The 26,906-nt window shown below is 41.8% G+C and overlaps 1 protein-coding gene across 3 annotated transcripts in view; it reads left to right on the forward strand.

Annotated features, from left to right (window-relative positions):
• Positions 1-26,906, forward strand: part of FAT3 (FAT atypical cadherin 3) — a 357,170-nt gene that overhangs the window by 270,494 nt on the left and 59,770 nt on the right. For all 3 annotated transcript variants that reach the window (XM_054187680.1, XM_054187684.1, XM_054187685.1), the window contains exons 10-13: positions 1,825-5,898; positions 13,266-13,462; positions 14,409-14,562; positions 17,314-17,547. In XM_054187680.1, coding sequence (XP_054043655.1) covers positions 1,825-5,898; positions 13,266-13,462; positions 14,409-14,562; positions 17,314-17,547 — 4,659 coding nt within the window. The remainder of the gene's footprint in view (positions 1-1,824; positions 5,899-13,265; positions 13,463-14,408; positions 14,563-17,313; positions 17,548-26,906) is intronic.

A 26,906-nucleotide genomic window follows, 5' to 3' on the forward strand; every position in this document is an offset into this window, starting at 1 on the left:
TACTGATCTGAAAGGATGGATATAAATAGAAAGCCACTACAAGTATTGAACTACATACAGTAGTATGTAGCTTAAATTAGCCTCCAAGCCCCAGAATTTACAACAGATAGTGAATCACATCTTAAAAATAGTTCACATTAACTCACTTCATTTAGGATTCCATGTATTAGGTATTCCAGCTACAGTTTTCACATTTACTGCTCTGTGCACAGCACCTGTACCAATCACCATTAAAATAAAATCTCTTGTTTATCACCAGTTACCCGAGATGTATTTCTCTCCAGGTCATGGATGGATGCTTGGCTATAGACTGGAAGTGGTTCTGCATTTTAAAGTGTATATTACAATAGCAGGAACATGTTATAATGATTGGAATCACTGTAACTCAGTACATTCTGTTTGTATTTAGAATCAAATTCAGAAAAAAGAGTCATGGAATCATAGAACAGTTTGTGTTGGAAGGGACCTTTAAAGGTCATCTAGTCCACCCCCCTGCAATGAGCAGAGACATCTTCAACTAGATCAGGTTGCTCAGGGCCCCGTCCAACCTGACCTTGAATGTTTCCAGGGATGGGGCATCTACCACCTCTCTGGGCGACCTGGGCCAGTGTCTCACTGCTCTTATTGAAAAAAAATTCTTCGTTTCCTCCTTATATCTAGTCTAAATCTTCCTTCTTTTAGTTTAAAACCATTACGCCTTGTCTTATTGCAACAGGCCCTCTTAAACAATTTGTCCCCATCTTTTTATAAGCCCCCTTTAAGTACTGAAAAGCCACGATAAGGTCTCCCCAGAGCCTTCTTTTCTGAACGACACCAACTCTCTCAGCCTGTCCTCATAGAGGAGGTGCTCCATCCCTCTGATCAGTTTTGTGGCCCTCCTCTGGACCCGTCCCAAGAGGCCCATGTGATGTCTGTACGCTTATACTTGCCAGATATACAGGCAGCATCCTATACTTTAAGCAGGCACTCAAGGAACCAGCGAAATACAGGTTGCCTAAAAAAGGTGATCTCTAATTACAGGATAGGGATACATATCAAAAGCTTTTAATCTGTCTTGCTAAAGACGAGGTTGGCAAAAAGACTAAAAAGAAAATAAGACCCCAACGAAGGTCCTTGGTCCAAACTCACTGTTCTCACCTTCATGCAGTCAGTGATATCCCTGCTTTCATGTTATAACAGACATTTCGTGACATTTTGTGCTAAATCTCATTCATTTAGATTCGTCCTCCTCAGAGATCATATGATAAACCTTTGTGCCAAAAGATACTTGAATCTCTTTTCTATGCTATTTGTTCTGTTTTATTTTTCTAAATGCCACTTTAACCTTTTTATATTCAGTTCTTTGAGTCTTGAACTGCTGTAATCTTCTCTACGGTTGCTTAATATCCCCTTCAATTAAGAGCCTGAGTTGTTATCCATTTGTCATGTAATTGGCTTGTTAGCCTCTGATCTAGTTTCTTTGCCTTAGGTGTACATGTATTTGACTAATTCTCATATTTTAGAGATGCTTTTTCCAACTTCAGTAGGAGTAATATACGTGCAGCATTTGCTCAGATGCTGATACTCAGAATCAAGATATAGATAGCAGCACCTGAGTTTCTGAAGGTTTGAACACCTATATCATCTAGTGAGGTGCCTGATTTTCAGAAAGGAAGGCTGGAAGGGCCTTTAGAATTCTTTCCTCTTATGTTGGTTTGATTTGGTTTTGTTTTTTTTTTTTTTAATAACTGCCTTTAACAAATTGCAGCTAATTGCTCCTGGTTTAAGTGATCATTAAGTGTGCTGTATTTCATTTCTAATTTGCTTCTATTATTTGTGTTTTAGGAAATACGGGAAACACATTCAAGATTGAACCAGTTTTAGGGATCATTACATTACTGAAGGAGCCAGACTTGACCACAATGGGACAGTTTGTTTTGTCAGTCAAAGTGACTGATCAAGGCTCTCCACCGTTGTCTGCAACAGCAATAGTGCGGATATCTGTGACGATGGCAGATAACTCCCACCCGAAGTTCACTCTCAAAGAATACCAGGCGGAGGTTAATGAAAATGTGGATATTGGTACTTCTGTCATCTCTCTCTCTGCGATCAGTCAGTCCACGTTAGTTTATGAGGTTAAAGATGGGAATGTGGATGGAGTCTTCACTATAAACCCATATTCTGGAGTGATCACCAGTCAAAAGGCCCTTGATTATGAGCGTGCTTCCTTCTATCAGCTCATCATACAGGCAACAAATATGGCAGGCATGGCATCAAATGCCACTGTGAACATTCAGATTGTTGATGAAAATGATAACCCACCAGTTTTTCTCTTCTCTCAGTACTTGGGCAGCATAAGTGAAGCTGCTCCTGTAAATAGCATAGTCCGGAGCACGAATAACAGTCCCCTCGTGATACGTGCCACTGATGCTGACAGCAACCAAAATGCTTTACTCGTCTACCAGATTGTTGAATCTACTGCAAAAAAGTATTTCACGGTAGATTCCAGCACAGGTGCAATCAGAACAATTGCAAATTTAGATCATGAAACAATAGCCCACTTCCACTTCCACGTGCACGTTAGAGACAGTGGGAATCCCCAGCTTACAGCAGAGAGCCCAGTTGAAGTTACCATTGAGGTAACTGATGTCAATGACAACCCACCAGTCTTCAGCCAGGCTGTATTTGAGACAGTCTTGCTCCTGCCCACGTATGTTGGTGTTGAGGTTCTCAAAGTCAAAGCTACAGACCCAGATTCAGAGATCCCTCCTGAACTAACATATAGTCTAATTGAAGGCAATATGGAGCATTTTTTAATTGATTCAAGCACAGGGATACTCACCATTAAAAACAATAGCCTTTCCAAAGACCACTATATGCTAATAGTAAGAGTATCTGATGGGAAATTTTATAGCACTGCGATGGTGACTATAATGGTAAAAGAAGCCATGGATAGTGGGCTCCATTTCACACAAAATTATTATTCCACGTCTATCTCAGAAAACAGCACCAATATCACCAAGATCGCTGTGGTGAATGCTGTTGGTAACCGCCTCAATGAGCCTTTGAAATACAGTATATTAAACCCAGGCAACAAATTTAAAATCAAGTCCACCTCAGGAGTCATTCAGACAACTGGCATCCCCTTCGACAGAGAGGAAAAAGAGCTGTATGAGCTGGTGGTGGAAGCAAGCCGTGAACTAGATCACCTCCGTGTAGCTCGAGTGGTGGTGAGGGTTTACATTGAGGACATAAATGACAATGCCCCAGTGTTTGTAGGGCTTCCATACTATGCTGCTGTGCAAGTTGATGCTGAGCCTGGTACGCTGATATATCGAGTGACGGCCATTGATAAAGATAAGGGTGAAAATGGTGAGGTGTCCTATCTTCTGAAGGAAGACTACGGACATTTTGAAATTGATAGAGGAACTGGCAGCGTCACTTTAAAAGAAGCCTTCAATTCTGATTTATCTAATATAGAGTATTTGGTTGTCATTCTTGCAAAAGATGGTGGTAACCCTTCGTTGTCTGCTTCGGTAGAGCTCCCCATTACTATTGTTAACAAAGCGATGCCTGTATTTGACAAGCCCTTCTATACAGCCTCCGTGAATGAAGACGTAGAAATGCACACGCCAATTTTAAGCATAAATGCAACGAGTCCAGAAGGCCAGGGTATCATTTATATCATTGTTGATGGAGATCCCTACAACCAGTTTAATATCGACTTTGATACTGGAGTTCTGAGTGTCATCAGCCCCCTGGATTATGAAATAAATTCTCTTTTCAAGCTGATGGTGCGAGCCAGCGATGCCCTCACTGGCGCTCATGCTGAGGTCACTGTGGACTTGATCATTAACGATGTGAATGATAATCCTCCAGTTTTTGATCAGTCGGCTTATAATGCTACTTTGTCTGAAGCATCTTTGATTGGGACTCCTGTACTGCAGGTGGTTGCTATTGATGCTGACTCTGACAATAACAAGATTGTGCAGTATCAGATAGTCCAAGACACCTTTAACAGCACGGACTATTTCCATATAGACAGCACCAGTGGCCTAATTCTGACAGCCCGGATGCTGGATCATGAATTCATACAGCAGTGCAGCTTGAAAGTCAGAGCCACCGATAATGGGTTCCCACCACTAAGCAGTGAGGTTCTTGTTAGTATCTCAATAACAGATATGAATGACAATCCTCCAGTTTTTAACCAGTTAATATATGAATCGTATGTGAGTGAACTGGCACCTCGGGGTCATTTTGTGACTTGTGTCCAAGCCTCTGATGCCGACAGCTCTGATTTTGACAGACTGGAGTACAGCATCCTATCGGGAAATGATCGGACCAGTTTTATTATGGACAGCAAGAGTGGTGTTATCACGCTTTCCAACCATCGCAAACAGAGAATGGAGCCCATGTACAGCCTAAACGTCTCTGTGTCAGACGGGCTGTTCACCAGCACAGCTCAGGTGCACATTCAGATCCTTGGGGCCAACCTCTACAGCCCTGTGTTTTCGCAGAGCGTTTATGTTGCAGAGGTTAGAGAAAACGCTGCTCCTGGAACTAAGGTGATCCATGTGAAGGCAACAGATGGGGATTCAGGTGTGTACGGCCGGATAAGCTACTCCATAATAAATGACTTTGCCAAGGACCGATTTTTGATTGATAACAATGGTCAGATTCTGACAACTGAGAGGTTAGACCGGGAGAACCCTCTGGAAAGTGATATCGGTATATTTTTGAGAGCCCTCGATGGAGGTGGCAGGACTACGTTTTGCACCGTGAGAGTGATAGTAGTGGATGAGAATGACAACGCTCCTCAATTTATGATGGTCGAATATAGAGCAAGTGTCAAAGCAGATGTCGGGAAAGGTTACTTGGTGACCCAAGTGCAAGCAGTAGATCCAGATGATGGAGCCAATTCCAGAATTACCTATTCTCTGTATAGTGAAGCCTCTGTTTCAGTAGCTGATCTGCTTGAAATAGATCCAGACAATGGATGGATGGTCACCAAGGGTAGCTTTAACCAGCTGAAAAACACAGTTCTGTCATTCTTTGTCAAAGCAGTTGATGGTGGCATTCCTGTAAAGCATTCCCTCATTCCTGTCTACATCCATGTTTTACCCCCAGAAACTATTTTACCTTCCTTTTCTCAGCCCCAGTATTCTTTTACCATAGCAGAAGACACCCTCATAGGAAGTACCATAGACATTCTGCATGTTTTGCCTAATCAGGGTGCTTTGTATAGCACAGTTAATGGCGAGCTGACTGAAAACAACAAAGATGGAGTTTTCATCATAGAGCAAGACACAGGGCTCATAAAACTGGATAAGAGACTTGACCATGAGACAAATCCGGCTTTTCACTTCAAAGTTGCGGCCACCATTCAGTTAGACAAAGTAGACATTGTGTTGACTGTGGATGTGGAGGTTAAAGTATTGGATGTAAACGACAACAAGCCCATGTTTGAAACAGCTAGCTATGATGCTATAATAATGGAAGGGATGCCCATAGGAACAAAACTTATGCAAGTTAAAGCGGTTGATGCAGATTCGAGTGCAAATGGACAGGTCACATACACACTCGCAGTGGAATCGGAGCTGGAGAAGATCACAGAAGCGTTCACCATTGATAGCAACAGCGGCTGGATCAGCACACTGAAGGATCTGGACCACGAAAAGGATCCTGCGTTCACCTTTGCAGTGGTGGCCTCAGATCTGGGGGAAGCTTTATCCTTGTCATCAACCACCTTGGTCTCAGTTACTGTGACAGATATAAACGATAACGCACCCGTCTTTGAGCATGAGGTGTACAGAGGGTCAGTGAAGGAGAGCGACCCCCCGGGGGAAGTTGTGGCTGTTCTTAGCACCTGGGATGAAGACACATCTGATGTCAACCGGCAGGTTAGCTACCACATTACAGGTAAGGAACAACTGGCATGCGTTCTTTCCAAAACCAGCTTTACTGAAGAAATGTGCATGTGACCAGTTTTAGGTGAATGTTTAGCAGGGTTTCAGGTAAATTATCGTTGTGAATCATGCAGTTGCATCTCTCTCCTTTTTTTTTTTTTTTTTTTTAATTTGGAGAGAATTTGCAGCAGCTAACAAAGCTGAAAAGAGGGAAAGGGAATGTCTGTCTGTCTGTCTGGGTTATTCTCTCTCTAATTTCCAAGATTAATGTTTTGTGATTTGCTGCAGTGCAACATAGTGTGACCCATCAACACATCATAATAGATGTGTCAGCTTGGAAACCATCATGACTTAATGTTTCAACAAAGGGAAGAACGTTTTATGCTTAAGGAGAAAATCCTTACGTTTTCAAGTATTTAACATTTTTTGAAATAGCATTTTTCTTTTTGAGATAGGAAAGTGCATGCAGGAGCCACTTTGAAATACCATTATCTGGGGGGAGGGCAGAAGGAAGGAAGGAATTTTATATTGGAAGGAGTGGGGGGATGCCATTTCTTATCAGCACAGATTTCTGGCCAGGGAAACAGTAATCCACTTAGAAGCACTGGTTAGCTGCCATGCATTGTTATATACAGCACAAGGCAATTTCGATTACATTACTAACATATTTTTCAAAGTGTGGTAACACTGCTCTTTCTTATTGTGCTATATTTATTATCATTCTTTTCTCCTAGATTCAGACTGGCTTTTGCGTGAGTATGTTATGAGTGATGGGCTGCTGCAGTTATTTTTTCTGCCTACAGCTTCCATCGTCCAATATATTTTGTTAGGGAACAACTTTATCACAACCTTCACAATCCAAGACCTAATATTAATTACACAGTAATAACCAGATTATTGGACGAATTCACATTCTTGTCACTGGATAAAATTTGAGTTACACAAGACCTTCATGAAAGTAGAAGGCTATGGGCAAAAAAGACTTAACTAACCAGATAACAGTTTGTGTATTTTGCTCTGGAGGATAAGCTTTCAAATGTCTAATGAGTTCGCTCTTTAAGGTCCCTTCCAACCCAAACCATTGGAGATGGCTGTGGGATGGTGTGTAGGGGAAGGTGTGATGTTCCACTTAGCCGCAAATTGTCTATGTTTCACGTCAGAAGTAGCATAATTTTCAAAGCAGCCAGAAATTCATTCTGAGCACTTACATGAAAGTCTGGATTCAGTTTAAAGGTTTTCAAATACTATGTGTTTATAGTGTGACGTGTTGTAGGATATTTGGCATGTTGTAGGATATTTTAAGTAGAGGCAAAAATAGCCTTGTGGATAAAACAACGGGATTTGGAGGCTTCGGGCAAGGTGCACTAGCTGCCGGTGCCTTAGTTCCCACGTGTCTAAAAGTGAATAAGTAGTGCCTCCTCCAAGAGGTATTGTGATATTTGAAGGAATTTGGGGATCCCAGTATAGAAAGTACTATAGGAAAGGCAAGCCTTTCATGTTTGGAGCAAGATGTGTTAGTGTACCACGATCATTAGCCGAAGGTACTGTTTTCTCTTTGTTCTGAAGTCTTTCAGTCTTTAATATCTCTTAGAATGAATTGTGCTTTTAGTTACGTAATGTTTTCTTCACATTCCTGTGCTGTTAATTTAGCAATAACTGGATTTTTGAATAATGTCATCTGTGACTCAAAAATTATAGATCATTCCGTACCTTAATTTCTATCACAGTTTAAAATACATCAGATATTTTGCTGGTATTTTAGTTCCCAAAAACGTTCGATGTCAATGCCCAAAAGTTTCTCAAATGCCTACTGTACAATTACTAAAGGGCATGAGCTCAGAAATTCCACTGTCTTTGAATATATCCTTTGAATTTGGGAAATGCACATGGAGAAATTAGGTTCTTTTGATTAAAATGTCAAAAAATATTAAAGTATAGTTGAACTAATGAAATAGTCTATTCACACTTTACCCCAAGTTGAGCTCAGGAACTGCACTTGAATATTTCATGAAATCAGATTAGCTAGACAAATATTCAAATGCTGTGGCTTTCCGGAGGCATTTTGAGCCATAGAAATTTCTGTGAATACAATAAACAAACTCTGAAGAAAAACAGGACACTGACAAAAAGGGAGAAGAAAACAAATTATGAGAATGGCATGTGGACCCACCGAAACCAGCTTTGTGGAAATGCACCTGTAGAAAAGTAGTACACAGAAGATAGATGGAAAAAAAAAAATCATCGTTCAGGAGACAAAAGAAATAAACGTTCTGAGTCAGATGTGATCACTGAAGAGCCCTTTGCACTCTTTTGAGAAATACAAACACTCATTGCAGTCTTCTGGTCAGCTTTGAAAAGGGGTAGATAATTCTGGTGGATAAATGTATATTCTGGAAAGTAGTTGCCATTTTCAAATCCACCTTCATCTGCATCTGATGGTGGGGGAAGAATTCTGCACTTACCCTTTGTTATGTGTAGTTTGATAGCAGCTGGAGATGTTCACAAACGAAAAGTACTGTATATAAATCTTAATAGAAAATCAATAGGAAGTGCAGATGACACAAATGCACTGCAGTTTTCTTTTGAAGGCTCATTTGAGGTCATTGCCTATATCATTTGAGGCCGTTTAGCTAAAACCAGGACTCCGCTGATGTTTGGCAAGGATGTTTAGCCAGCCTAGACCCCGCCAGATATTACTGAGATTTGACTGTGGTGAACTAATAAAAGCCACCAGAAAAATGTCAGTTGCTAAGACTTTGGTACAGTAAAGTGTTTTGTGTTCCTCAGTGATGTTAATTAGGCTCCATCAGGCACGTAAATGTAAAGACAGATAATAGTCTTTAAGCTTGGTTCAGCTGAATACAAGGAAGATGGACAGTGTGTTTTGGAAGAAAGAACTGGCACTGTACGCAGTAGGTTTTTTTGCTAGGTTGATTGCCCAGTATGAGCAAACTGACGATTTTTGTTTGGTTTTATTTTATATTTGAGATCCTGGAGTTCTGGAGAAACGGATGTTTCGCTGTTTGGGGAGGACTTGTGCTGCAGGCTGAAGAACGGTCTCTGCAATTTTATGATAGTGAAGCTAGGAGGATTGGGTTTATCATTTCGGCAGCTCAGTAAACATGCAACATCTTAAACCGGGGGTGGGGGATGAGCCTATTGATTTTATGTGATGCAAATGCCTAGAGCTCTGATTGGGAATTGAAACTATCTAAATAAATGCATAAATATAAGGGAGAAACTAAATAAATAAGTTAGTAAATACACAGTTCCCCCTCCCGGATTGGGACATTGCAGTGAAAACTGATACTGTTGGCTTCTAGTTTTCCGTTCCCTTTTAGCCGTTATAATTCCCTCTGTGTGTGCTTTAGTAATGATGTGTGTCAGGATTTGTTTATTTTGGATCACTGTGTCTCTGCATTTCATTTGTATCTGGCTGTTTTCTTTCTTTTCTTAAACTTGAGCTTGATTTGGCTTTGTACTATTTGCTGACTAGGGAGGGAGGGAGAGCATTATTTAAACTTCAAGTAACAAAAGATAAAAGATAATGCTGATTCTTTTAGCCTCAAAGCCTTTCTAAAAAGTTACTGGAGTGTTTTTTGTAGCTAGCACTTCACTGTTGTGACATTCAAAGTAGAACATAAGAAAACTGCCAAAAGATTTTAAAGAATCCATTAATGCATGTAGTCAGGAGGCTTCCGTTTAGAAAAGCTACATTATTCAGAGCGAAAAACTAATTAATTAGAACGCCCCTAGGAAACTGAATCTGCTTACATATATTAGTGAAAAAGTTAATTAATCACTGCAGAATGAGATCTGCATCGAGACATATGTATAAGTACGAGAAAATGGTTCCCTGGGCCACAGTGTGGATTTTTTTGCCTTTCCATTTTTTAAGAATATTTCCTTGACGGTATTTTAGTGTTTACATCTCATTATTTCTGTTACACTTTATAGTACAACTTCCACCTTTGTCTTCCACCAACAAAGCACGTAGCCTGTCCTGAGAAGAAAAAAACCGAAAGGTAGCGCTAATGAAAAAGGCATGCAGATAAACTGTTACACGTTCACAGCTTACTGCACAGGTTTCTTGGTCATTCAAATTGATCCTTTTCCAGTGGAGTAAATTGGAGAAAAAGGGATCCCAAGGACCGTTTTTTTATACATACTCCTCAAATTCCTAAGTATGATTTAAAAGCCATTCCATCAACAACAAAGCAGAAGTGATTTTAAAATGGCTCCAAGCTAGTGTTACTGCCAGCCATAAAAGCCACCAGCTGATTTTAATTAGATTTTACCTTTCCTCTTTTCTTAGCAATGGGATACCCATACCTTGAGTGTATTGCTTCATAGTTCCTCGGGACAGTTAATCATTTCCTTCTACAAAAGGACTAATATGCAGAAAAATATGCAGATTGATATCATGGAGCTAAATAAGAATATTTAAGACCATTTTTATTAATGGTTTACAACATTAAACTTGCCTTGACAAGATTACAGCCTTTTATAAAGGAGAGTTAAGCTTTTTTATGCTGATGTTGAACTGAATAGAGAGAATTTAATGTCAATCAGCAGGGGTCTACCTTCTTTGAAGTCACATTAAGACTCATGTCGATGGACAGATTCTCATTGCCTTGGATTGTGTTCAGATCTGGCCTGTAGTGCACATTGACACGCTGCGTAACCCTCTTTAGGAGAAATGCGTTTATATCACACAGCAGATTAAACAAGGTTTAACTGAGTCCTCTGATGGTTATTCCACACTGTCATAGAAATCAGTGGGAAAATTGAGATCTGCTTGGTTTTACGATCTAAAGAGGTGATTTTCTATCAACAGAAAATATCTAGGTTTTGATACATCAGTTTTGTGCTCTGTATGACTAGAGGGCCTTTTATAATTATAACGCAATATCTGACTAATTTTCTGGAAATCTTATTCATTACAGCGTGCTTTTTTGACACAGTTACAGCTAGCACAAATGATGGTGCTTAACAGGAAAGATTCGCTCAGCCTTTCTCAACTGACTTAGTTTTCTTATTAAATAGAAACCAGTCTCTCATGTCATTGGTAGCTAATGAAGAAGGCATAGATTACAGCCTGTGACCTCTTTTCTGCTTTTTGATGTAGAAAGAAGGTATGAAATGTGCATTAGACATTTTGCTTACTTTTAAGCTCAGCTTCAAGTTCAGATCTTTTGTGCTTTGTTTTTTTGCTAAGAAGGTCCCTGGGAACTGACAGAATTGTGACACCAGAAGCAACAACAGTGACACCTAACCGCTTGACAGCAGAGGCAGCTCAAATAAATTCAGCATTGGATTATTTTTTTTTTAAATACGTATTTGCTCTAACATTCAGCACAAGTACTAGAGAGGAAGCTTTAAGAATCTGGCCTTTCCATTGAGCTCGGACCAATCCCATGACACATGTCAGGACCCTGGATCAGTTGTAAGCAGAAGTACACTAGCATGCTTCCCATTCTTGATCCGGTTACAGGAAAGAATAGGTGTTCCCTTAATATTTTGATACCATTTTTATACATAAGAAAGATGGGAAGTAGTTCTTAGATTGCATTTCTGCATGGGAGAGCACAGGAGAAAGCTTTAATATGGTGGGGAATAAGCTAGTAGTGGGTTAGCTGGAATTAAAGTTCACCCAGTGGAGCAGTGTGATGCTTTTTTCTATGTCCTCACTCAGTTTCTACAGCACATGAGTTTTCTATGGCTGCAGCGATCTATCCTAAATTATTAAAAGTGTAGATATGTTTTTACAGACCAAGGTTATGTTATACGCTGGGCACAGAAGACTGGGTAGTTGCCCTTAATGGTTTTGGCTGGGGTAGAGTTAATTTTCTTCATAGCAGCTCGTATGGAGTTGTGGTTTTGTTTTGTGACCAAAACAGCGTTAATAACACGGGGATGTTGTAGCTGTTGCTGAGAAGTGCTTACACAAAGCCAAGGCTTTTTGTGCTCCTCACCCCACCCCACCAGAGAGTAGGCTGGGGGTGCACAAGGAGTTGGGAGGGGACACAGCTGGGACAGCTGACCAAAATTGACCAAAGGGATGTTCCATACTGTATGGCATCATGTTCAGCAATCAAAGCTGAAGCAAGGGAGGGCATTCAGATTGATTTCATTTGTCTTCCCAAGTAAATGTTACATGCGATGGAGCCCTGCTTTCCTGGAGACGGCTGAAGACCTCCCATTAATTCCTTATTTTACTTTGCTTATGCACGCAGCTTTTCGCTTTACCCATTAAACTGACTTTATCTCTACCCACGAGTTTCCACGCTTTTTCCCTTCTGATTTTCTCCCCCGTTCCTCTGGGTGGGAAACAGGCGAGCGGCTGTGTGGGGCTTAGCTGTCTGTACCAGAGTTAAGCCACAACATTGGCTTAGAAGATTTTACTGTCTGGTCTGACAGGGGGTTGAGATCGGGCTCAGAGAAAGGTGATTGAAAGTGATTTCTTCGTGGAGCAGGCAGGGGACTGTACGATTTCGGATTAAAGAGTAAATAGCAGTTGGAAGCATTAACAACAACTATGCCCATCTTGATTATTGTACCCTTCTGCGTGTGATGTCCTTCCTTCCTGAGGATGATGTGGACCAAAGCTTTCCTTCTCCTAACCTGCTTTTGTCACAAGGCAGTTTAATGATGTGTAAGAGCACCATTGCCAGGTTCAGTGTCAGTGTTACGGCACGATGAAAAGCTGTTCTGCTTCGTCTCCTGCACTCCTTTCACCAGCTTTCACTTTCAGATACATTTGATCTAATTGTACTGCTTATCTTCCAACTGCTCCTCAAATGACCTCTTGTTAGGACTATTTAATACTAATGTGTCTTCCTGTGTCGTGTAAACTTTTTTTAAAACTAGAATTTTAATGAGCAGAAGAACGGCACAGCTGTATGATAAAGCTTTCATTAGAGGATTCCTTAATAGAACCCGCTTCCAGTCCTTGATTGCATAATCAACAGCTAATGAAATTGTCTTGGTAACAAGAGCTACGGTGTATTACATCCTCTCCCGAGACTAAGTGGAAAGACAATTGTACCAGCCTGAGAGGACTATTGATTGTTCACAGTTTGAATTTGATTGCCCTTACGGGGAACTAAACAAGAGATCATCTTCAGCTCTGCTAAATGGATTTTGTTTCCACTGAAAGTTATTGGTTCACTTTCACACCAGGCGTTCGGGGGGCAATAAACACAGGGAGTGTAATCTCATTACAGATTTCCTGAGTGTGCGAATTTGAAAGCACCAATCACTGTAAAACAAATGACGGCTGCTTAGTCCAGGTCCTCTGCGATGCATCTGTGTGTTTAAACTAGGTGGGAGCTCTGAAGGGACACCCCAGCCTATTGCGTGTTGCTTGTCTCGTTGCAGGAGGGAATCCCAAAGGGAAGTTTGCTCTGGGACTGGTTCAGAATGAGTGGAAGGTTTATGTTAAAAGGCCTCTAGATCGGGAAGAGCAAGACGTTTATTATCTGAACATCACCGCCACGGATGGCCTCTTTGTAACCCAAGCTGCTGTGGAAGTAACCGTCACTGACGTTAACGATAATAATCCAGTTTGTGAACAGGTGAGTTAGCAAGACCCATATGGCAATCAACTGTTGTGTTGAAAGCGATGGTTTCTCTATGGGTGTCCCTGCTATTTACAGGTAGTCACAGGCAACGCTCATTTTCATCCTTAAGGTCTTAGTTGAAGAATCTGAAGTGATGAAACAGTCCTGTGAAGCCAAGATGAAAGGATCATGGTCTAGTAAAGGTAGCAGAGGAGCCTTCTCCACAGTGGCCTTAGTTGGCTTTAGAAAAAATGAAGCATCGTGAGGTGGCACTGGGCAGCCACTAATCCCCTGCAGAAAAAATGTGCTTTCCTTTCACAACCAATGTGGAAATGTTTTCAATCTGGTTTCACTCCAGTCTTCCTGAACCTGGCAGATGTCAGAAACCCAGTGGAAAAGGCAGAAGAATGTAGCTTGCCTGACCACAGCTTTCACAGCACTGTCTCTTATTCTGTGGAAAGGCAATGTGAGGAACCGATATTACTGCAATAGAAAGGTCTGTGTGAAAGAAAACACACAGCGAAACCCAGAGTTCCTTAACGGTACTGTTCACAGAATATTTTATGAATATATACCTATGTGTATATACTCATATAATTCCCACCATTACATTATCAGTGATGGACCACTGTCATTGCAAGCACCACTCTGGGGAATCACAGTGTATCTTCGTTAGCACGCTCATCAAAGTTTCCATTTCATGGGTGTTGATGAAACAAACAGAATATAGAAAATGAGACTGCATTTAACACCTAAGATGAGCCCTATTAAGAGGCATAATTTGTCATTGTTTTTGTGACACCTCAAAGCTTAGCAGTGATTTAAACATCTAGGAATGTGTTATGTAAAGAAAAATTGTTTCCTATATAGAAAGATGCACTACAGAGAGTTTAAAAAAAAAGTTGTGCAAAGACTGTAAAATACTGTTATAACATAGCTTACATTCTGGTTTTGTCTCTAGGTTGCATACACAGCACTGTTTCCTGAAGACATTCCATCAAACAAAGTCATTCTTAAAATCAGTGCTAAAGATGCTGACATTGGGTCCAATGGGGAAATTCGCTATTCTCTGTATGGTCCGGGGAACAATAAATTTTTCTTAGATCCAGAAAACGGTAAGATGACAACTGAATGTTTCTGAATATCCTTCTTAATCCCTTTACATCAGTGGGTGCCAGTTTCCTTAACTAGAGTTAGGTAACACTTGGTTATCAGCCAGTTGTTCCAGTTACAGCAGGCGTAGATCACCACTTCAGAAGCGGTGGTAGTAGGAGGGAGAAAGAAGGATGTCTCTGTTGGCCAGTTTGAATGGTATAATCAGAACAGTGGATACCAACCCTTTTGTTTCCCTGACAGACCTCAAGTTAGGTCAGAGATGTATCACAAAATCACAGAATCAGAATAGTTTGGGTTGGAAGGGACCTTTAAAGGTCATCAAGTCCAACCCCCCTGCAATGAGCAGGGACATCTTCAACTAGATCAGGTTGCTCAGAGCCCCGTCCAGCCTGGCCTTGAATGTTTCCAGGGATGGCCCATCTACCACCGTTCTGGGCAGCCTGTGCCAGTGTTTCACCACCCTCATGGTAAAAAATTTCCTCCTTATATCTAGTCTTCCCTCTTTTAGTTTAAAACCGTTGACCCTTGTCCTCTTGCAACAGTCCCTGCTAAAAAGTTTGTCCCCATCTTTCCTGTAGGCCTCCTTTATGTACTCAAAGACCATGGTAAGTTCTCCCTGGAGCCTTCTTTTTCCCTGAACAACCAAGTCTCTCAGCCTGTCCTCATAGCAGAGGTGCTCCAGCCCTCTGATCATTTTTGTGGCCCTCCCCTGGACCCCGTCCAGCAGGTCCAGCTGAGGGCTCCAGAGCTGGATGCAGTATTCCAGGTGGGGTCTCACCAGAGTGGAGTAGAGGGGAAGAAGCACCTCTCTTGACCTGCTGGGCGTGCTTCTTTTGATGCAGCCCAGGATGCAGTTGGCCTTCTGGGCTGTGAGTGCACGTTGCCAGCTCATGTCCAGCTTTTCACCCACCAGTAACCCCAAGTCCTTCCCCTCAGGGCTGCTCTTAGATCCTTCATCCCCCAGCCTGTATTGAATCCAGGGGTTACCCAGACCCAGGTGCTGGACCTCGCACTTGGCCTTGTTGAATTTCATAAGGTTCACACAGGCCCACTTCTCGAGCTTGTCCAGGTCCCTCTGGATGGCATCCCACCCCTCAGGTGCGTCAGCCATGCCACTCAGCTCGGTGTTGTCTGCAAACTTGCTGAGGGTGCACTCAATCCCACTGTCTATGTCATTGATGAAGATATCAAACAGTACTGGTCTCAGTACGGACCCCTGAGGGACACCGCTTGTCACCAGTTTCCATCTGGGCATTGAGCCATTGACCACTACCCTCTGGATGCAACCATCCAGCCAGTTCCTTATCCACCAAACAGTCCACCCATCAAATCCATATCTCTCCAATTTAGAGAGAAGGATGTTGTGGGAGACTGTGTCAAGGACCTTACAGAAGTTCAGATAGACAACATGCGTAGCTCTTCCTTGTCCACTGATGTAGTCACTCTGGCATAGAAGGCCACTAGGTCGATCAGGCAGGATTTGCCCTTGGTGAAGCCATGCTGGCTGCCTCACATCACCTCACTGTCCTCCATGTGCTTGTCCTGGAGTCTTTTTCATACAGAAGAGGGGCGGATGTCGACGGGGTCCTCCTTCACCTTTGGATTTCACTTCTTCCACCTTTGTCTAGATATATTGCTATTTAGACCCTGTAAAGAAGGCATTCCTTTTATACACAGATTCTGGAGGAGAAAGGATATCAGTAATGAATTTGTGGGCACAGTGGAATGCTACAAAGGTCTTGTACGTTTGGCAGTTGGTCTGGAAAAAAATACTGATCTCTGTTAAGATCTAGATTTTATGGTTGTTACGAAGTAAAGCTAAATAAAATTATTTTCCCATGAATAAGAATCCCACCCCTCTGTTATTCTTAGGAATTTGGTTTCCATAATGATAGACCAAGTCCTTCCCTGTGCAATGCCTCCTCTGCCTGACTAGCAGGAGGCAGTGCCTGCTATTGCCGTGGTGTTACTGATGGAAGAAGAGGTGTTTGGGATCTATGCAGTGTGTGGAAGGGGAAGTATTGACCTCTTCAACAACAAATTTTGTATTTAACTGCAAATTACACCCTTTACAAAATTAACCCAAACCTCATCTTCCGACTTGTAGTGGCTGTTTGCTGGTGTGGCAATGTTTGGTGGTTGGTTGTCTGTGCAGTGGAAAACAAATCATCGGTAAAGCTCTCACAGGCTGAATAAGCTGGCTTTTTGTTGCTGTTAATGTCTATTGTAATACCCACCTCTGTATGAGAGTAAGAAGTTTGTTTCAAACTAGATGCCAGAGGTATCTACAGGAATGCAGAGCTGGTTGGAGATTGCTTTGTGGGGAGAAGAGGGGAATGTTTGTGTTATTTTTGAATAGTAGCATTAGAAAACTTTAGAGTTCATTATGGACACTGTCATCAGATTCAGAATGTGTTTCTGTTTCTAGGAGTCTGTAAGTCTTGAGAGTAACAGAAAGACAGACATGGAAAAAGACGGTGGTGTTCATATGGGTGTAGTTGTAGGCTGTTGAAGGCCACCAGGCATGGCTTGTCCTCCCTGCACTCACATTGGCAGCTCACTTTGTTGGGTAGGGAGGAGTGTGAAGTGGCACTGCTGTGAGTTTTTTAATCCATTCATTGGAATAAGCAAAGTTGATTTTTTTTCTCTTTCCTGTTCCTTTGAAATACATGTTTTTGAGATACTCACACTATAGAATTAGTGATGTTGCTACAGTAGTAATGACGGATGCTGCTTTTAATCAATTTTAGGTGAGCTGAAATCCTTGGCCCCTCTCGACCGCGAGAAAATCCCTGCATACAACTTGGTTGCCCGAGCTACAGATGGTGGTGGCAGGTTTTGCCAATCAGAAATCCATCTTATTTTAGAAGATGTTAATGATAATCCACCAGCGTTCTCCTCTGATCACTACACCGCCTGTGTCTATGAGAATACAGCCACTAAAGCTTTGTTAACAAGAGTCCAAGCCACTGATCCTGATGTTGGTGAGTAACGCTGCAAATAATTAATGTTCAGGGTAACTCTGTGGGTTGGTGGAATTGCAATACAGATTAATTTTTCTATTGCTGCTTTCCCTCATTCTTTCCTCCTTTTGCGTCTGTGTCCTCCCCGTTTTTCTCTCTTCTGTTTCTCTACGTCAAAATGCTCACGGCTGAGCTTGACAGAATGGTGTTACAAACAGAAAAGTGTGGCAGCAGCCACAGAAGCGTGTAGTCTTTCATTCTCTTGATTGGTGATGTGTAGGGGTAAATGATAGTTTTGGGGGTAAATTCCAACTCTTTTCCTCCAGTGGTCTCACCTCTTTTCTTGAGCCATGATTTTGAATAACCATGCCTCTATTTATGCAAATAATATACTTTTCTGCCATAGAGACCTATACCTGATTAATCACAGCTTTTCTAGAATTTTATATGCTATAACTCCCATTTGTTCCAGCTGGTTACTGTAGCATAAAACTATTGTTGTACGCTGTGAATGTACGTTATAAATGTTCTGGTTATTTAACTGTGCATTCTTTTAAAGTTTAATACTTTATTATATGGGACCTTAACCTTGAAATCTGGGCCCAATTATAAATATTTAAAGGGTTTTTTTGCATACACAGTGGTAAAACCTACCAAGTATCAGATTTTTTTTTAGCTCATTCAGTTCAGTTGGAATAAATAAATCCCATAGTTTATTTTTACTTCCTGTGCTTTTGGAGATGTTTTGTAAAAACTGTGGCCTGAGTAGCTTCCCATAAAAAGCAGACCTTTCGTTGAATGAAAAAATGTTTCATGTTAAAATCTTTTCTTTTTTTGGAACTACGGTGCGTGTTGGAAGTCTCAGTTGCTGCTAAGGCTGATAACATACAGGAATCAGTAAAGGATTCGTGTGTCTATCAAGAGCTGCATTATATACTTTGGTTGAAAAATCACAGTTAAAATTATGATACTGTCCTGCAGTGAAAAGCCAATTACTGGTAGTAAACTATGAAACAGTCTGAAGACCCAGTGTTGTTGGTTTCCTCTGTTGTCTTAATTACCGTTTCTCTCATAGATGAATTGAAATTCAAGGAGAGGGGGGAGACAGAAAGAATTACAATAAAAAGTTGTCAGTAAAAGTTCTTGCTAGCACCAACTTTAAATAATAATGGTTAGCAATGAATAAAAAACACAAAGAGCTAATTGCTACATCTTCCTTCTGAAACTGGATAAGTTAAAGGGAGGGATGCATGTGATGAATGAGAAGGGGCTACGTACTTCCTTAATGATTACATCTGAAAATCAAACAAGACACTGTATCATATGAAAGTGACTCTTGTCTCTAAAATTGGATTTTTTATTAATTACTGTTCTATTAGTCCGTACCAAAATCCCCGATTCCTTATTGCTGGATAAAGAATGAGTTCAGGTAGTGTAATGTTCCCAGCACAAAGAAAAAAATGGATTATTGATATTCCTGATGGGCTATTCCTGTAAGGTATTGTGGACCGTTATCCAGAAAACATCAGTGGAGCCAGTAATCATCATACAAATTTTTAACATTCAGGAAACATCTTATGATCAGTCTTAGAGTTTGCCAATTCTTCTGCTTTGGGCTTTAGAGAGCTAAAGTACTATAAGGATAGGAGTGTCAGTATAGAGGCTGTTGAAACCAAACTTGAGAGAAGTCAGTTTGTGGTCTGCAACTAAATACAATTTAACATAAAAGTGAAAATATTGCGGTCACACACTGTTGGATAATTTAGAAGATTTCCAGTTAATAGGAAAATAGTATTACATCTGCCTTGTGCTTTTGATATCTCTTAAAATTCCTTAACTTATAATATCCTGGGAAATTTCAGGAATGGAACATAAATTGTTGTTTAATATATTAGTAAGTTGGATACACGCTTAGAAACTAGCTGTACCAGCTGGACACACTGAAGGAGAGATGCCATTCTTCTTCACAGTATTCAACAGAAGAAAATGACTTTAGCTATCAAGCACTTAACTCTAGTAGCATGCAAGTTCATTTTCCATCACCTCTCCATGTAGCTAGGTGTCTCAAATGAAGATATTTATTGAAGGAAGAGAGTATACACACATACCTTTGCTAAAACATAGTAGTAACTTTAATATAAGACAATTCTTTTTCCCAATCTGCTTCCATTGTAAATTCTTAAAATTTCCACAAGATAATATTTCCTACTAATTCACCACCATATGGTTTGGAAACGTGTAAACTAAGAAATGAAAGAGAAACGCTGGGTTTACGGTTTTTTGGAGAAGATCACAGGGAGCAGTGAATTTTCCACCTCCGACTGTCTTCAAATCAAAGTGCCAAATTAGAGCATTCTGTCGAGATTAAGGCAGAAGAAGACTTGGAGTGAATGCCGAGGTGTAATTATGTGAGCAAACCCATCAGACAACTACAGTATCAGCCCGTTTCAACGGAATTAGGGTGATGCTAGAGCAGCAACACTGAGAAAACCTACATGGAACTTTGTGGCAAACGTGACATTAAAAAATCGATAAACATCAAAGTAAATCTGGAGCCCAAATTGCTACCTGAGCTGCAGGTGCATGCGCATTTCCAGGGCTGCTCATGTTTTCTGCATGCGTACAGTGTTGCGGCCTCGCTCGCAGAATACAAGAATGAATGTCAGCGTGGTCCAAGCTCAGCAGTGCTTTAAGTGATGGGTAAGTCCTGCCTCAATTCCAGCCGCTTTGCCTTGCGAATGACCTCCATGCTCAGGCCCATTTCCATGCTGATTGATGGTGCAGTCTACCAAAGGCAGAAGCACTTACTGTACTAAATATGAGCAGTGTATCATCTGTCCTTCTGCGGTCCTCGTCGTCACCAGTGGGGCACTGGCAGTTCCACACCATCCACGTTTGTCGTCAGGATAGTGATTTCACTGACCTATTGATTTTTCTCTGGGTTTATGATGAAGATGGGGTTTGAATTTCACTCAGAATGGGAATGACCTTGTCTGCCAGACTTGTTCTGCCTGCCACCGCTGCCTTCCAGCCTCTGCTTTACCCCACAGCCAAAGCCATGGCTGGTACCTGCTCATGGAGGTCCTTCCCTGTTCAGTTACACAACCAACCAGTATATATGGACTAGGTTGTCTTGGAGCCAGCACCTTGTATTGCATGCAGCCAATGTGCAGGAAAACAAAGGCATGTAGGCAGAGAAAAAGTTAACAGGAGTGGCCTTTATTTGGTTGCAAATTGTTCCTTGCAGTGCATAGACCTCCCTGCCCTGTCCGCAGCTGTCCCTCAACCCCGTTCTCCAGCCCCAGGGCCCATACAAGTACATTTTACAGGAGCACTGGTGACATGCAGCCTGCAAGCAACCAGCTGGTGCCCAGGTCATGGTGTGGCTAGCCAAATCTAGGAGTTTCTCAGAAACACAATTCAGACTGATCTGATTCTTCCTTGAGTAGCAGTCACACCTCAACCAGCAAAGGCCCCCACCTGCTCGCTTGCCCGGCCAGGCAGTCCTTAGCCAGCTGCCCTATTCTTTGACATAGTTTAGTCCATGCCTTGTATTTGTCTCAGATCATGGTCCACTTCCCAGCAGGAATGACCCTGTGTTCCCCTGGCCCATTTTTATGGCATGTGCAAATGGCAAATGAGTAAGGAAGGTCCCTTGCTGTGGGCTGAAGGTGAGAACCACAGGGTTGTGTGTGGTGGCAAGTCAGAGGTGAAGCACTTTGGACAGCCTTGCTAGAAATGTGTCTCCTGGCCTTGTGGACACAGAGGTATCATGCTGCAGGGTTTCACACAGGCACAGAATGGTTGAGGTTGGAAGGGACCTCTAGAAGGTTATCTTGTCCAACCACCTTGCTCAAGCAGGGCGACCTACAGCAGGTTGTCTAGGACTGTGTCCAGGTGGCTGTTGGATAACTCCCAGGATGGAGATATTCCCTGAGTTCTGTGCGGTGTGGGCACCCCAGGGGCCCTCTGGGAATAAACAGACCTGCACTGTGGATACAGACAAAAGCCTAACATCCTCACCGTGACCTGGCAGAGCAGTGACAACAGGCAGCAAACCCACAGTGATGCCCTCTCTGACTGCCAGTTCTTCCCAAGTTGGAGATAATTCAAAGAAGAAGGATCAATGGCAGGTGAGATTTTGCAGGAAGTGTAGTTTGGGAAAATATTTTCCCATATCTAATAGCAGATTTAATAGCGTTCAGTAATGCAACCTAGAAAAATAATAAAGAGTGCGCTGCTTTTTTTAAAGCATTTTCTCAGATTTGAGCATAGGATGCCTGGAGTTTCAGATGTGTTACAGCTTCTGCCGGGCTCGTAACCTCACAGCGGAATGCAGAACAGTCCGTTTATTCCTCAGTTCCAAAAAAACCATCCAGTTAGTTTGGGGGTGGAGAGATTTGAATGATGACCCTGGTTTTCTGGTCTTCGTTCTCTGTATTTGAAGCTTTGGTACTTAGGTGGGCGTGAGGAAAAAATAGGTGTTGAAAGCCTAATTCAGGGAGCCAGGATAAGACTTCACACTCTCCCATAGATAAATTTATACAGCCAGGTTATACAGGTCAATTGTGGTTGAATTTGGTTGTGGTTTTTAAAGAGTTGTATAGAGTTAAATATTATTTGGACCAAGATTTATGAGAAGGATTCTTTAATCATCTGATTAGTGCATTTGTGCTTAATGTGGAGAGTTTAAATCAATCAAGTCTTTAATCAGTCTGGTTTTGGTGTGGGGAACTAATTATTCACCTCTTTGACAAAGTGGAAGAGCTGCAACTGAAGGGACTCAGCCCCTTTGGGAAGCTGTTTGACCTTCTAGGAGACATCTGCTCCCTAACCCCGACCTTCTCCACCAAGAACTATAGGGGAGCAAACTGTGGCCCATCATCTGCCTAGTGAGCGGCTGGGGAACCTGGCGAACTGGGGGAAGGAGTGCCATTTTCTTTCAGCTTCTGATGGAAAGTTTTATCTTGTATTTCAAAGAAATCCGTGACAAAACTGGTATTTTCCTTGCAAGGTTTGACCTCGGTGATTTTGATGTTTCAATAAAGACTTGGTTTGTCAAAAAAACTCAAAACCAAACCCTCACTATGTACACGCATAAGGTGGGTGCATGGGAAATAAGAAATGTCTGTTCTAGGGAAGAATGGTAATATAACTTCTCCTTTAGGTTTCAGGCAGTCCAGTCTGGAGTGTATCTACCTCCAGGAGGTAGACACACCTCTTCTTTTTCTTCTTGTCCTCTCCTTGGGTCAATGAGAAAAAATGAAGAAACCATTTAAACAATAAAAATGAAATATCTATCAGCAATAATGACTGAGGAACATAGCTAGCTCTCTGGGGTTTATCACTGATTTGTAGAAAGGGGCATCAAAGCACTGGTGAGCACAGCACAGAAAAAAAATCCCTCCATTAGGTTTTTCAGTGGGTCACCACTTTTTAAAAACACATGCATGGAAGTAATGAGTAAAGACTTCAGCCTTATCAATGGTGGGCTTTGCTCTTGAAGAAATTAGGGCAACTGAGCCTGTTGGACCCACAGCTGGGTCACACAGCTGGGCTTGGAGAAGGGAAGAGTGCTGCCAGATGGGATCGTTGAAGTGTCAGAGAGGAGTGCAAGACAGTCACAACTTGAGTAAAGAACAGTTCTCTGAATTATGTATAATGGCAAGTAACAAAAAAATAAAAATGCTGAAATAGTTATTGATTTTGACATTTGCTGGTAAAGCCAGCATACAGCAAACCTCTAATTTGCATGTTTGTGTATGTTGTGCAGGTCCCTTAAAATGGCTCAAGAAACTTTTGAGGCATTCAGGATCTGAAAAATAAGAAAAAAACAAGGATTGAAAGATGGATAAGAATAACAGAGCTAATAGGACAGAAGATTTGCTAAAACTCAACAACTAATAGGTAGCAAACTTTGGCAATGAAGCCAGCACTAGCTAGACGATATTTCTGGATATTGTCTGAGTGTTTGTAAAATAAATATAATTAGATACTTTCCAGAGGATGGCTCATTCTCTTTAAAACATACATGGAGCTTCCTATATCTTTGTCCACGTCTTTGCCTCACTGACTTTTAAAATAGCCCAGGGTTCAGTGCACTAATGCAGGATCTGGAAGAACGGAATTATTAATTCCTTTTTCTGCAGCTATGCAAAACAGCATGGCATAAGTAAGGGTTATAGTTGGAGTAGGCGTTACTTTCCACTGTCACTGAAGCTGTTTTGAAAAAGGGTTCAGGAATTAGCCAGAGGGAACAAAAAAAAAAAAAAGGCAGGAGTGAGCCTTGCTCTGTAGCCTGGTGGGTGATTGGGTTCTGGGCTCTGTTCCCCAGGGCTTATTCAGTGAAAAGTAATAGTCTTTGGCAACGTAATCCTCCTTCCTGGAAAGGTGTCCTTACCGTTAGGCTTCTCTTCCATAAGAAGAGTGGGAGGTCAATGTCCCACATCCCCCAGTGGGCTGGCCAGTCCTGGTCCAAGTTCACCCTGTGAGTTGTTCATGAGAAAACCTAGCTTTTGCCTTCTTAATAAAGGCAGAAGCACTTCTAGGAATGCAGAGATACAGCATATTGGGCCCCTGAAAAATTGCCAAATAAAAAATAATGGGCTCTGTGGAGTTTAGACTTACCTAGTGTTAGGAGGTAAACAAACAAGTTGTTTGGGGATTATGATGGAAAGCTTAGGTTTCTGCCTAAACAAGCCCTACTTCACATTGCTTATTTGGCTTCCCATGCCTAGGCACTCAGGAGACCCAATCCTGTAAGTGCCCCTGTTGTTGAATCTTTCAAAGGGCCAGATTTTTAAAGCTGCAGATAGGTAGTCAGGGGAACTTAGTCACCCAGCTTGCATTAAAATAATGAGTATATGTGTATCAAGATGACTAAGAGCTGGTTTCTGTTCAGCAAGCAGAAGTCAACGAACCAATCTCATTTCATTCTGCAACATGCAAAGAGGCTACGTAGAAAGAAATATTATGGGTGGTATGGCTTAGGTTTAGTGAGGCTTTTGACATTGTGCTGCATGATATTTTTATAAGCAAGCTAGGGAAACGTGGTTTACGTGAAACTGTCATCAGGTGAGTTTGTAATGACTGTCACACTGGAGGGATATGTTAAGGAAGGTACTGGGTGCAGCATTGCTCTTATTTTAATTCCTGAGTGGGTAAGTAGGCAGAGAGTCTGCATTGCTAGGTGTTGGAGAGCAGCATGGGGCTGCAAGTACCCTGGATAGTGTCAAAGTCGTAGTTGTGGGATTTAACAGTTGGAAAAGGGTTTGGAAAAATACAATGCAAGTCATCAAGATAAATGTGAAATCCTCTGTTTAAATAAGAATAACCAAGTGCACCAATATTGCTTGGGTAATGACTGATTGGGCAGCAGAACTGCGGAGAAGCAGCTGTATGATGGTGAATCACAGGCTGAATGTATGTTTACACTTTCATACTGGTGTGGAAAGGCGAATACTTTAATGAAATGGGTAAACAAGAGTAATGCTGGAAAACAGAAGTAGTTCTTTCTATTTACTTGGTGTTGGCAAATCCTGACCTGAAAGGCTGTGTCGTGCTTTGGGTACAGCACCTCCAGGAAGATGTGGGCTACCTGGAGATTTACAAGAAAGATCACAGGTCTGGAAAATGTGTGCTACCAGGAAATATTAAAACACTTGACAAGGGGGTGCCAGGGGAAAGAGAAGTGAGATGATAAAGTATAACAGTCTTCAGATATCAGACAAGTAGCTCTGAGGAAGGAAGTCAACCTTTGTTCTTTTTTTCCCCCCTCGTCTTTTATTATTTTTATTCGATCTCAGCAAAAAGCCAGAGCAAGATTTTTAGTTGTAAGAAAGCGAGGCACTGGGGGATGTTATTCAAGGAGGTTATGCAAGTTCATGATCAAAGGATAGGCCTGTGTTTGGGGATAAATTGCATCCATCCTTTCTTTGTGCAGGGATAAATTAGATGACCTCCCAAGATTCCTGCTATCTCCATACTCTGTCATTGCTATTTATTTACTTTTTGAGATTTCCAAGACATTGTTAACATACATACATACATGCCTATATTTTTCTATATATATCTCTCTACGTGTGCATTCCATTGCTTCAGGCTATGTTGCCCAATGTTGTCAGCTGCAGTGCGTAACCTGAAATCAAGTGTATCCAAAACGGGCTCCCCCATTTCAGGAATATAAGTATATTAGACTTATAAATACTTAAAGGGTGGTTGTCAGGAGGGTGGGGCCAGGCTTTTTTCAGTGGTGCCCGGCAACAGGACAAGAGGTAACGGGCACAAACTTGAGCATAGGAAGTTCCACCTAAACATGAGGAGGAACTTCTTTACTTTGAGGGTGGCAGAGCCCTGGCACAGGCTGCCCAGAGAGGTGGTGGAGTCTCCATCTCTGGAGACATTCCAAACCCGCCTGGACGTGTTCCTGTGCAACCTGCTCTGGGTGACCCTGCTCTGGCAGGGGGTTGGACGGGATGGTCTCCAGAGGTCCCTTCCAACCCGACCATTCTGTGATTCTGTGAAACTCACCAAGCTTATGCCTGATCAGCACGAGGAAGTGAATCACTCAGGAGCGCTGATGGAAAAAAGTATTTGTGTAAAGTCATGTAAGCCAGTACCCTGGACTATATAAAGGGTGAGCCAACCATCCACATCTCATTAAAAAAAAAGACAACACGTGACCCAGCCGAAACAGAAAGCAGGGTTTCAGACACCCGTGGAAGGTATCATACCACTAAAAGGTTATGCCTGCTGTTTCTGTCCAATATTTCCCTTCAGCAAAGGATTGTTATCTTCATCTCTGTCCTCTGTGGCCCTGCTTTCATCCCATGGTACCCTGACTCCAATGGAGCGCTGGTGTGAGTAAAGGCCTTCGGGGTTAAGGCTATCGTTTCCCCACAGAAAAGGGTCAAAGTACTGAAAGCCTGTCTCGGTAGCGGTGTTATGGATTGAACTTGGCCAGCTTTTCTGCTTAAGTTGTAAAAATCACTTGAAATATCTTTCCCTATGGGGCTATATATTCTTCTACAGTTCAGCAAGGTACTTCTGGCAAGATTTTTCTCTTTCATCTCAAAATGATGGAGTAGAGTATTATAAAATCTGGTTTAGTATTCGTCTTTTCTTGTTTGCTGTTAATGAAGTTGTGGACTTTTAACTTCCATTAATTGGTGTTGTCGTTAACGTTTGGGTAATCAGGAAAGGCTATAGGAACATGCCAGTGTTGATAGTCACACCAGGAAAGACAGAGGCAAGAGGAACCACAATAATCAGATACCATGTTTGCAAATGACTGCTAAATTGATAAAGAACTTTCTTTACAGTTCTCTTTCTGGACAGCTTTCTGTTTTACTTCTTGTTTGTTTATTTTTAATGCTTGCCAT

The sequence above is a fragment of the Rissa tridactyla genome, chromosome 1 (genome assembly GCF_028500815.1).
Source record: "Rissa tridactyla isolate bRisTri1 chromosome 1, bRisTri1.patW.cur.20221130, whole genome shotgun sequence".
Classification (NCBI taxonomy): domain Eukaryota; kingdom Metazoa; phylum Chordata; class Aves; order Charadriiformes; family Laridae; genus Rissa; species Rissa tridactyla.